Source organism: Cannabis sativa, chromosome 9 (genome assembly GCF_029168945.1).
Source record: "Cannabis sativa cultivar Pink pepper isolate KNU-18-1 chromosome 9, ASM2916894v1, whole genome shotgun sequence".
In the NCBI taxonomy this organism is placed as follows: domain Eukaryota; kingdom Viridiplantae; phylum Streptophyta; class Magnoliopsida; order Rosales; family Cannabaceae; genus Cannabis; species Cannabis sativa.
In genome coordinates this window covers 31,831,408-31,844,048 of record NC_083609.1, presented here as the reverse complement: position 1 = coordinate 31,844,048, position 12,641 = coordinate 31,831,408, and the positions used below count along the sequence as shown (strand labels likewise).

At 33.2% G+C, this 12,641-nt stretch overlaps 1 protein-coding gene across 1 annotated transcript; it reads right to left on the bottom strand.

The window, feature by feature from the left end:
* Window positions 1-5,713: 5,713 nt before the first annotated feature.
* LOC115722112 (uncharacterized) lies at window positions 5,714-7,595 on the bottom strand. The gene is made up of 2 exons (XM_030651233.2): window positions 6,514-7,595; window positions 5,714-6,023 (listed from the first exon to the last, which is right to left on the bottom strand). The coding sequence occupies exons 1-2, from the start codon at window positions 7,469-7,471 to the stop codon at window positions 5,971-5,973; spliced, it is 1,011 nt and encodes a 336-aa protein (XP_030507093.2). The 5' UTR covers window positions 7,472-7,595; the 3' UTR covers window positions 5,714-5,970.
* Window positions 7,596-12,641: the final 5,046 nt, after the last annotated feature.

The following is a 12,641-nucleotide window of genomic DNA, read 5'->3' as shown; positions in this document are numbered from 1 at the left end:
AACACTTGTACACCAACTCAAAAATATATGTACACATAAAAAAGCTAAACATGTACTTATTTTTCTCTTGGTTAAACAAATAACAACGAATAAGCAACACGATAACAATCTCATTTTAATATATATATATATTTATATATATATAAATTAATTGAACATCAACACATTGTGTTACTTTAATAAACTAAATATATACTCGTTTTTTTTCTTAGTTGAACAACTAAATAACAATGAGAAAACAGTGAGACAACAACCCCGACCATATAATATATAAAAAATTATTAGGCATCAACAAATATTTGTGTTAACTTAAAAAAAAATAATTAAAAAACAAACTCACACACACAAAAAGAATCTTAAAAAATAAAATAAATTTAAAAACAACTCTAAATCACTTGTACATCAACTTAAAAATAAATAAATATATACTCATTTAGTATAATTTGATTTGATATATAAACTTGGTTATATTTTAGTATTATTTCATAAAGAGGGGTGTTAATTACAATCTCCTATTGCAACTACTTTAGTCAACCACCACGCCTAAAATTACATATCGGAATATCTTTTTACGAATCTATGTAGTTTTTTTAACAAAAATACAGAAGGTTATTTTTTTTCTTTATTTCTAAAATATATTGTTTTCACATGTCTATTATGGGAAAGTAACGTGAAAAAATATTTTTTTTTTTTAAAAAAAAAAGAAAAAGAAAAAGAAAAAGAAAGACACCTAATTAAAAGAAAAACAGAATCAGTAAAAAAAAATCTAATTTTAAGTACTTTATATAAATTTTCTTTATATTTTTTATTCACTTTAAATTGATAAAGACAATAGTATTAAATTAGTTGGAGGTTGTGTTAGATATTTGAAAATGTATATTTGTATATGTAAAAATTCTTAATAAAATAAATTTTATCTAATATTTTTTTTCCAGATTGATCTAATATATTTTTATCTAAAAATATTTTGTAGAAAAAGTAACATTTGTGACACAATATGAAAAAAAAAAAGAAGAGCAAAATAAAGAAGAAAAAAAAATATTTTTCTTAAAAGTAAAATATATTTCTTTTAAAATAAATTAAAAAAAATAGTAAAATATTAAAGTGAATAATTTTTTTGGTTATTTAATTTTTTCAATTATAATTGCTCTAAAAAAATAACAATGATCAGATATCTACTTCATTTAAAGATTTTTTTTTTCAACTCATTTCATATTTACTTTTTTTTAAAAAAAAAAATTTTAAAAAGGAAAATCTTACCTAACGCGCCAAATGGCGCGTCCTCCTCCCACCAGCACGCGTCAACTTTTATCCTAAAAACTAGGTGATACCGTATAAAAGTAAAAAGATGACTAGAAAAAGATTAAAAAGAAAAAGAATACATAATTAATTAAAAAAGTAAATAGGAAAGCTTTTTAGTCAATTCTTGTAAATTTCTCTTACAAAAATGTGTCAACAAAGGGGAAACCCACAATTATATAATCACTATTAAATTGTTGGAATATCTTTTACCAGGATCTCAATTTACTAACAAGTATATTTTTAACATCCTAAATATGAATCTCTAAAACGATGAAAATAAACACATAAAAGGTATGAGAAACCTTACATTGGTTGCAGCAGAATTAAATGACACATTCCGCTCAGATCTCTAACCCTTGTATCCTTTCTATTGCAGAGTATCACCAAGATCTGAGCCCGAAACTCCTTCAGTTGTTTGGATTCTTCACAGTCTTACACACTAGGACTAACTTGCTATGGGTGGGCATGCACTCAATCACTAAAGGCTGAATTTGTTTTGTGAAGAAGGCTATAGAATTCGAAAATTAGAAGGAAAAGAAGAAGAAGAAGTCTCAAACTCACTAGTTGTCTGACAAGAAGGAAGGAAGCTCCAATGCTCAAGATTCACCCCCTGAAGAACCCCACGCTATGCTTGCCACTGCCTCAAGTGTGAATGATCCCCAATGGTACTTGGACAGTGGGGCCTCTCACCATGTCACTGAAAATGCCACTGCCTTGACTGATAAAATTGACTACAAAGGGAAAGGCAAACTCACAGTAGGTAATGATGCTTCTCTCTCTATCTCTGCCATTGGCACTACTTTCCTTTCTTCTTCCTCTAAAATCTTGATACTAAAGAATGTCTTACATGTTCCCACTATACACAAAAATCTTATTAGCATTTCTCAATTATCTGTTGATAACAATGTTGTCATTGAATTTGACACTAACCATTGCTTTGTCATTGACAAGATCAAGAAGCAATTCCTTCAAGGAACTCTTAGTCAAGGACTATACAAGTTGTCTCTCCCATCATCATCCACTACTTCCAATCATGTCAATCTCTCTGTGTATTCTCCCACTATATCTTTAAATACCCAAAATAAATTTGCTTGTACTATTTCTTGTTCATGTAATACTTCTGAATGTATTGCTACACTTTGGCATAATAGACTTAGCCATCCTTACTCTGTTATTCTTACAAAAGTTCTTCAAGAAATAAATACAAATTTGCCTAAATCTGATTTACAATTTTGTGATGCTTGTCAATTTGGTAAAAATCACTTAATGCATTTCAGTAGCTCTTCTTTAAAAACTACTCAACCCTTACAACTTGTTCACTTTGATGTCTAGGGTCCCTCCCCAAACCCTACCGCTAAAGGGTATGAGTATTATATACTATTTGTTGATGATTTTACCAAATACAGTTGGATTTATCCTATGAAGAGTAAAACTGATGCTTTTCCTATCTTTCTAACATTCAGAACCTTCGTGGAAAAATAACTCGATCATAGTATAAAGGGTTTACAAACAGATTGGGGTGGGGAATACAGAACATTACAACCTCTCTTACAAACACTAGGCATCTTGTTTAGACATCCTTGTTTTCATACTCACCAACAACAAGGTAGAGTAGAAAGAAAACATAGGCATGTAACTGAAATGGGATTAACCTTGTTAGCTCAAGCCCAAATGCCATTAAATTTTTGGTGGGATGCATGTGTTTCTGATGTTTATTTTATGAACAGATTACCTACTGTTGTCAATGAGTTTAAATATCCTTTTCAATGTCTCTTTAGCATAAAACCAGATTATTCTTTCTTAAAAAAATTCGGTCGTGCATGTTTTCCATTTCATAGACCTTATAACCAACACAAGTTTCAATTCAAGACATCTAAATGTGTCTTTTTTGGTTATAGTCCCTTTTATAAAGGCTATAGATGTTTATACTCCTTAGGAAGAATCTATATTGTAAGAAGTGTTAACTTCAATGAAAAAGAATTTTCATACTGCAATATGTTTCCCAAACCACAGACTGCTAGATATCACAGAAATTTTCTTGCACCAGCCTTTATTATTCCTACTGTAACTCGCCCTGACCACTCTTCTCAGTTTCAGTTTGGATCACTTGATTTCCATTCTGATTCTCCAATCAACACCATATTTGAATCATCACCCCTGCAGGAGCCTAATGACCCACATGATGCTCATTTGACAGCAACTGAAAATCCTGGTGCCACTACTACTGCAACTCCTTCATTTGACAATGAAGCACCTGCAACCCCTACACCAAAAATTCCTACACGAGAAATTCCTTATCCTCCACCACCATTACCTCAAGGCCATCCCATGCAAACCAGATCTAATTCTGATATCTACAAAAAAGTATTTCTGGTAACTGCTTCAAAACAACAGCTTTATGAGGAACTAAAAATATACTAGCAAGCTCTTAGTATGCCTCATTGGGAGAAAGCAATGGACCATAAAAACATGGCATTGATAAGAAAGAAAACATACATTCTGGTTCCTCGTACTGTTGATATGCATGTTTTGTCCAACAAATTGATTTTCAGAACCAAATACAACAAAGATGGGTCACTAGACAAGTTCAAAGCAAGGTTGGTTGTGAGAGGCTTTAAACAAACTCCAGGTCTGGGTTACAATAACACCTTTAGTCCAGTAATCAAAGCCTCCACTATAAGAATAATTTTCTCTCTTGCAGTGACATATGATTGGGATATACAACAAATAGATGTAAATAATACATTTTTAAATGGAGAGTTGGAAAAAAGGTATACATGCAGCAACCTCAAGGGTATGAAGACAGCACTAAACCTGATTTTGTATGTCAATTAACAAAGTCCCTCTATGGTCTCAAACAAGCACCAAGGGCTTGGTTTGACACCCTAAAAGACACTTTAATAACCTAGGGATTTAAAATATCTGTATCAGACTCTTCTCTATTTTACAAAAATTAGCAGGGCTCATTGTTGCTTGTCCTTGTATATGTTGATGATTTCTTAATCATAGGTGGTGATTCACATACCATCTCCAAGTTGATCACATATTTGCACAACAAGTTTTCTCTGAAATCCCTTGGATATGTCAGTTACTTCCTCGTGTTTGAAGCTTACAGAAATGCTTCAGGGATTTATCTCATTCAGTCCAAGTATGCTGCAGATCTTCTCAACAGAACAAACTTTGAAGATGCCAAAGAATGCAACACACCGATGATCTTGGCCAATAAACTCTCCCAAGATGACAGTCCCAACTTTGACAAACCAAAAATCTATAGAAGCATTATAGGAGCCTTACAATATCTCACATTGACAAGACCCGATATTGCTTATTCAGTTAACAAATTAAGTCAATATCTCAAGTTTCCTACTGTAAATCAGTGGAATGCATGTAAAAGAATACTCAGATACATCATAGGGACTCCTCATCTCGGTTTGCACTTCAGACCATCCACTCTTCTCAACATTGAATGATACTCTGATGCAGATTGGGCCTCAAGTCTTGATGACAGAAAATCAATAAGTAGCTTCTGCATCTTTCATGGAGGTAACTTGGTAAATTGGAATTCTCAAAAACAGAAAGCTATAGCTCGATCTTCAAGAGAATCTAAATATAGAGCTCTGTCCTCTGCTGCAATAGAACTGGTGTGGATCTACTCTTAACTAAATGAGTTTGGCATTACTCTCAGCACACACCTCCAGTTCTGTCGTGTGACAATCAAAGTGCCCAATCTCTTGCATTAAATCCTGTCTTTCACACAAGAACAAAGCATATAGAGCTTGATGTCCACTACATCCGAGATCAAATTGCTCAGAACAAGCTACAAGTCTGCTATATACCTACTCAAGATCAGACTACAGATTTATTCACTAAGCCCTTGTCTTCCCCTAGATTTCAGTTTCTATGTAACAAGATATACTTAGAGCATTCCAAGTATAGCTTGAGGGGGTATTAGTGAAGGTAGTTAGGTAGTTAGGAATTAGTTATTTCACTGTACATGTTAGTTATTTGTGAGCTCCTTTTTCCTAAGTGTATTCTGTTAGTTGTATTAAGCTTGGTCCGTATATATATAAGACTTTAGAGAGTCTGTGATTTTAACAGAGCTCATTTCATCAATCTCAAGTGTAATACATCAAAATATAAATATTAATTTTTATATTTACATATTTAGTTTTATGCATTTTTTTAAAGTTATCAACAAATTAAAATCGTAAACTTTATTTATAAATATTCATAAAATTATGTAGTTATATTTATTTTTTGTTATAAATAATATTCATTTACTTGTATATTAATGAAAATTGCTCCAAAAAAAAAAACACTAGCAAAAACATTTTATGTTATTTGCCCCCATTGGAATAATATTCTGACATTGTGGAACTGTAGTGTATATCATTCAAGTATTAGTTCACACTTCCCAACCCAACATTTAAGATTTTTCAATTAAGAGAAAAAAGAATGTAACATGTCATTTACTTTTCTTAATGAAAAAAAAGTTTCATGACACCACTACTAGCTTCTGACCAAGAGAAAACGTTACACATCACCTTCTTTACAAGAAGAAATGCCTATACAGCAAAAATGAATAACAGAATAGTGACATTCCAAGTACTAGAAAACATCTACATATGTCAACTATGTGAATTATCAAAAGCCTTCAAGAGACATTCTTCAATGTACAAACACATTCATGTGGTTACTTCTTCCCCTTCCACCAACCGCACCTGTAAATAGTAGAAATTAAACCCATCAAAATCTACATAATTAGATCTATATACAAACAGATCATTTATGATAAAAGGTCCTTCCAATCAACCATATGATAAAACATTGTTCTTTAAACTCTCAATATTTTCTCAACTGACAGCTGGATCATAATCTTCTTAACGAAACATGTAACAATGTAATTTGATGATGATTAGAGTCAACTCATAACACCTAAACAGCACAACAGTTTCTGTCTGAATTAAAGATAAGAGCCTATATGGAAAAGAAAGAATAACACATTGTTGAGAATGGATCATTAAAAATATTACCAAATACCAAAAAGTAAATGCAATGCAACTCAATACACATTAAGATGATCTAATATATCAAGTATAAGTATCAACTCAGTCAATAATAGCATAATTCATCATTCAAAATCTTTTTACAAACAAATCCGATACTCTTTAACAAAGATTAAAAAACAAGGAATCAAATTAATGAACTTACCTAGAACTGAAGTGGGTTCATCCTTGTTTCCAAAATTGAATTGAAAATTCTTCTGATTCTTAGAGCTGACCAAGTAATCATACTCTTTCCGTACAATAGGACCAAGCCCGGTATGCACATCTTTCCACATCTTCCTCTGTTCTACAATGTTCACAAACCTCAGGGCTTCCATTTCTTCCCTTGAATACAACCTCTTGCTTCTTTCTCCTTTCTTCACAACGACATTTTTCCTTCCTTTAGGCCTGCTTGGAGAGCCTCTCGCCACCTTCTTCTCAAGAAACTCTATCTTTCTATTCTTGTTCACAAGACCCTTTGAGGATTTGGATGGAGCAATGGACTCCGTCTTCCTCGGGACTGATACTGGTCCAATCAAGGCGGTTTCATCAACCACTTGAATATCCAAAGAACATCTCGGATCTCCGCTGATCATCTTCAAACGACTGCCAAATTCATTGTCGTTTCCGGGAACTTTAATATGATCAGAATCGATTGCTTTCACCTCATCTTGGAAAGCATTTCTCATTTCATCAGTCAATAAAGCATCGCCTGCCATGAGAATCGAGGCTTCAATTTCCTCCAATATCGGTTTCTTTCCCGTAACCACGGCTAAAGGAAAACCCAGCTGCTCAATGTCGTTTCCCAATTCGAAGTCTTTAACTTCTTTATCAAAGGAATCAGAGAACGAGCTTTCTTTAAGGCAACCAAGATCAGAGACAAGACTCAGCTCCTGAATCACAGTAGATTCTTGAATTGTTTGTTCGGAATCAGATGACCCGGAACTGGAATCAGTAGTTAGACAGTTTGAGGACACGAAATGGGTAGTTTCGTTGTATGGAACGACGTCGTTCTGGGAATTGTAGTGGATTAATTCGCCTTGTTTGAGAGTGAAAACTCTCTCCAGAGATTGAGTATCTGTTTCCGTAACAGCAGAGTGAGAATTGCATGCAGTATCAGCCATGGCTCTACTAGAGAGAGAGTGCTGTGATTCTTCTGAATGCAGGAATTTGTTGGAACGTTAGCTGTCAGTAGAAGGCTTTATAAAGGTTTTCCTCATAAATAGTGAAGGTAACTATCAGGGCCTTAAAATGGTGAAATTACCTATTATTAAGACAATTGTACCAATCAGGGACTCTAAAAAGTTGTGGAGGCGCTGTTCTAATTATTAAAATTGGGTATAAAAAAAAGGGATTTTTTCTATAATAAATTAAAAATGGAACAAGTTTACATTTATGACCCCAAAAAGTGAAATAAACAAAAATAGAAACTAAAAGTTGTTAAATTACAAAAATACCAGCCAAGGAAAATGGAACCCTCCATCTTGTTCGTGACCCAGCGGACGAATCCCCCAACCCATTCTCAACCATTTTCCTTCCAAAACCAGGAAAATCAGATCTAAAAAAAAATGTAGATCTCAAGGGAAAACAATTTAAATCCCGAAAATCCAAATACAAAAACAGAAAGAAAAAAAATCATCCAACCTCCATTGTTGTACAAAAAAAACTCAAAAACAACATTCAGTCAAAAAAGCAAATCACGTTCAGAGATGAAGAATCAAATAGAAGGAGATCTGGAAATCATTGAAACTCACCCATGATTGAATCAGAGAAAGAATTGAAGGTAATAAAATATGAAAAAATAAACATCATCTAAGCTTTCAGAAAAAAAACCAGAAAGCAACCACAAAACAACATTTTAAAAACACCCAGACATAAACAGCCTAAAAGATGAACAATTGGGAAAAAACATATTAACAACAATCTGCAAAACATGAAATTACTAAAAAAATTGTTCACTGTGAAATAAAATTAAACAACACTAAAACTACTAAAACTAAACATTAAAACAACTGTTTAGAAAAGGCCAATAGAACACTAAAATAACAATCAAACAACGAATTAAAAATAAAGAGAAAATGTTATGAAAACTTAAAACCTTCGTACAAAAAATGAGAACAAAAACAACAATAATCCCTAAAAAAATACATTTAAAACTTAAAAACAACTAATAAGAAAACCCAAACTGACAAAAAGAAAAATAGTGTAGTTTGGTTAAATGATGCTAAAAACTATTTAATAGCAGTAACAAAACCAAAAAAAAAAAACTAAGAAAACAAAAATGAGAACAAAAATAAAATAAAAAATAACGGTTGATTAAAAATTTCAACTTAAAAAAATAAAAAAAAATTCAAGGTAAACAACTCTTGGGTTTAACTTTAGGCTTCACTTCCAAATCAGAAACTTCATCCTCGAAGTCAAAATCAGAGAGAACCTAAAACGTTATGGAGAAAAAAAATTGAAACACAAAACAGCAAACGAAAAACAAAACAACAAGAAAAAAACTAAAAAAAAATCAAAAAACAACCCAACTTACATCCTTGACAAATCTCAAAGATTTGGTTCTCTTTGCCTTACAAGATTCAATCTTAGCTGGAAAAATCTTTTTTTAGAACCAGATGGCTCTGCAACATCACTCATTCCTTTCTTCGCAATGCGCTTCAAACTCATCTTAGGATCAACTTTAGATGAATTTGTAGGAGGTTTCTTAGAAATTTTAGAAATTTTTTTAGCTGGAGAAGGTAACTTCGAACCCGACTTAGTGGTGGCCATTTATAGAAGAAGAGAAGACAATATGTGGGAGGAACAACTTACAGAGCTTATGGAAGATAATGGAGATAGTGACATAGATGAAAGGTTGAAAAATCGTGGGTTAGGGCTTTGGACGGGATGATCGTGGGTTGTGGTAATGAAGAACCAAGGAAAGAGAAACAGAAAATAAAAAAAAAAGAAAAAAAGAAAAAAAAAGAAAGGAGGAGTTATGGAAGTGGTGGAGTGTAAGAAGAGAGAAAACCATGACATAAGCATAGGGATAGGTATATTTGTAATTATGAAACTTTTGAAAATGTAAAATTGAAAAATAAAACTTGTATAAAAGTTTAAATAACCCAGCATTGACAAAAAAGTAAAAAAAGGACAAAAAAGGACACCAAGTGTAAAAATCTCTAAAAAAAATATATTAATTTATAAATAATATTTTCAAATATTATTGTATAGTTATATATTTGGCTAATTGAGATCTTTTTTTCTTTCTAATGCGCTCCCTATTAGATTTGTGATTGGAAGAAGATTCCACATTGAGGACACATGTTGCCCTTTGTGTGGTTTAGGGGAGGAATCCATAAAACATCTTTTCTTGTCCTGTGAAGTGGCGATGCATTTATGGCGATCTTCACCATGGGTTATCTATCCTATCTACAATTCGAGTTTGGGACTGGGTCAAATTTATATGGAATCTCAATACTAGGGGGATCCGAATGGAAAAAGTATTTCTGTATGCTTCAATTGTTGTTGAAAATATCTGGAGAATGCGAAATGATTTTATACATAACAACTCTCATCTAGATGTTTTGAAATGTATTGACCAGATTTGTAATTCTTATGCAGAGCTTCATGTTGTTCTCAAATGTATTATGTGGAGAAGCAGCGTCTTGTTGTTCAGCTATTTCCTTGGCTCTAGAGCAAGGCTTTAAGTTTGTTTTCGTGGAGAGTGATTCGAGATTAGTTATCAATGTTCTTAATGGGACATAGTCTCATTGGGCGCTTGAGAATTATGTCTCCTTTTGTTCTAAGTCATCTCCCTCTTTTATTTGATGTAATTTCGTTTATGTTAGTAGAACTTGTAATTTTGTGGCCCATAATGTGGCTAATTGGACTTTTATTTACAAGTTGTATGGTACTATTCCGGTTTCATCGATTCCGGAGGACCTTTCATGTAATGACCGCGAGGTCTAACTATGTTTAATTAATGGTTCGAATACGCTTATTTTCAAAGAGAGAGAGAGAGAGAGAGAGAGAGAGAGAGAGAGAGAGAGAGAGAGAGAGAGAGAGAGAGAGAGAGAGAGAGAGAGAGAGAGAGAGAGAGAGAGAGATTTTTTTCTTTCGAACTTTGACATGTATCAAATCATGCCCCCTGAAAATTTTTAGCCATTAAAAATTCCCCTAAACTATTGAGATTGTTAGATTTAAGGACTTTTATCTAATTTCATTCAATTTTACTGTTTCAGTGATTGTTTATGTGCTAAATTATGCTCCCCAAACTTTGATATCTACCAAATCATGTCCCTCGAACTTTGATATGTATTAAATCACGCTCTCTAAACTTTTATCCATGTTAGAATTTTTTTACTAAAATTGGACAAAAGTCCTTAAATTCAACAGTCTCAATAGTTCAAGGGTATTTTTAACGACCTTAAAAGTTCAGGGGACATGATTTGGTACAAGTCAAAGTTTGGGAGGAAAAATTCCTAATTAGCCTCTATATTTTACAAACCACCCAAAAATTCTAACTATTTTATTAAAATTATTATTTATTTTAATATAATAATAAAAAAAAGAATATAAAAAATTTGAGAAAAAAATAGTATATAACTGTAGATGCTAAAATCTACAATGATTGGAATGAACGTTTGTGGGCACCGACAACCTGCAGAACAAAGACAAAGGATGACCGTGAAATCTTGGGACACTGGGGTGGTGCCGGCCGAAGGCACTCCGACGGTCAAGTCAGTAAATTTATAGTGCAAAGTAGAAAAAAAAATAAGAAATGTAAATAAATACATCTTGTGTCTATGGTTATGCGATGATCGACGGTCAAACCTTGCTCACCGGAATGAGAAACAGTACGTCAGATCGTAGAGAAATGATAAGTATAGTCGTAAAACTATAGAAAGAGAGTGAATATTCGTATATCTTCTGATCCCCTCCTCAGTCCCAGTGTGGGCCTATTTATTATCTTAGGAAAGCTGCTACCTCTTGAAACGTGGTCCGCCCTAGAGAAACGGTCTTCCTCCACTTCTCCAGGGATGAGCGTCATCTTTTAGGTTCGTTCCTGGATGAGCATCCTCACATTAGCATATCACTTAGAGGGTTGATATTCTCACTCCACTATGCTAGGGAAGATTGCTATTTTCGTGGGTTAGTTGGGAAACTTAACGTTCTTCTTCCTCCACGTGTCAACCCTAACATTACACTTTAAGATCAAGCTTTATTGTGGGTTAGACATTCGAATATGGGTATGACCCAAAAGGCATGGATTGGGCGTGGCCCATGTGAGCCATTGGGCTTACGGGTTCCTTGTTTCTGACTTATAAGTGGGCTTTGTAAGTACTTTGATCGTTGGGCCTTTTCATTGGGCTTAGAGCAATTTTTGGGCACTACAGTTTGTCCCTTGCTCTTTAAGTTGAGTTATACTCAAATTAAAGAGCATTACTCGTAAGCGTGCATGATTGACTCAAAGTGCCTGTAGCGTGATTTTAGATCGAGAATGATTGGGCCGACATAAGTTGAAGTAGTTAGACTGAATATATCTATAAGTAATTTTGTTTTGATGAGGGCTTGTTACATCAATGATTTTCAAGACAAGTGTATTGTTTATCTTCAATTTGTTGGTGCCTCATCTTGTTCGATGTAAAATTGTAGCTAGTTAGAGTTGGAGGCAATTCAAGCAAGGGAATGAATGGAGATAAGTGAATGAGTATTGAATATAATTTTTCAATGAGCAAAACATTAAAAACTCCTATTCGATGCCTTGTGTATGGCTGCGGGTCAATAGATTGAGTGGTTCATATGAGATTTTGTCCCTTGTGATTTTATGAGTATGAAGCAATGTTAGTTTTAAATACTTTGTAAATTTAATCACATGTATATATATATATTTATATTGTACATAGAGAGTTTTCTTTGATGTTTACGATCGATGCGATTGGACAATACATAATAAAAGGCTATATGTATATACATTGTATGAATAAGTGTTTCCACTCCATGACTCATAATAGATTCAACAAAATTTGTTTTGTAAAGGAGATGTTCATTGGCATGAGCTCTATCTTGTAGTAGAGCAGGTACTATGTTTAGTTTAATTAGCTTTAGGTTGTCCCTATATATGGATTTAAGTGTGAGGTGGTAATTTCTATACTACTAATAAAAATGATGTTGGGTTATTGTATCACATATATAAGAATATATATATACCATGAAAGATGTCTATACAAATATAAAATTATATTTTGGAATGGTACCTGAGTGTGGTGCGGTCATTCACATGCCTTAGGCCATCTCCAATGAGACGGC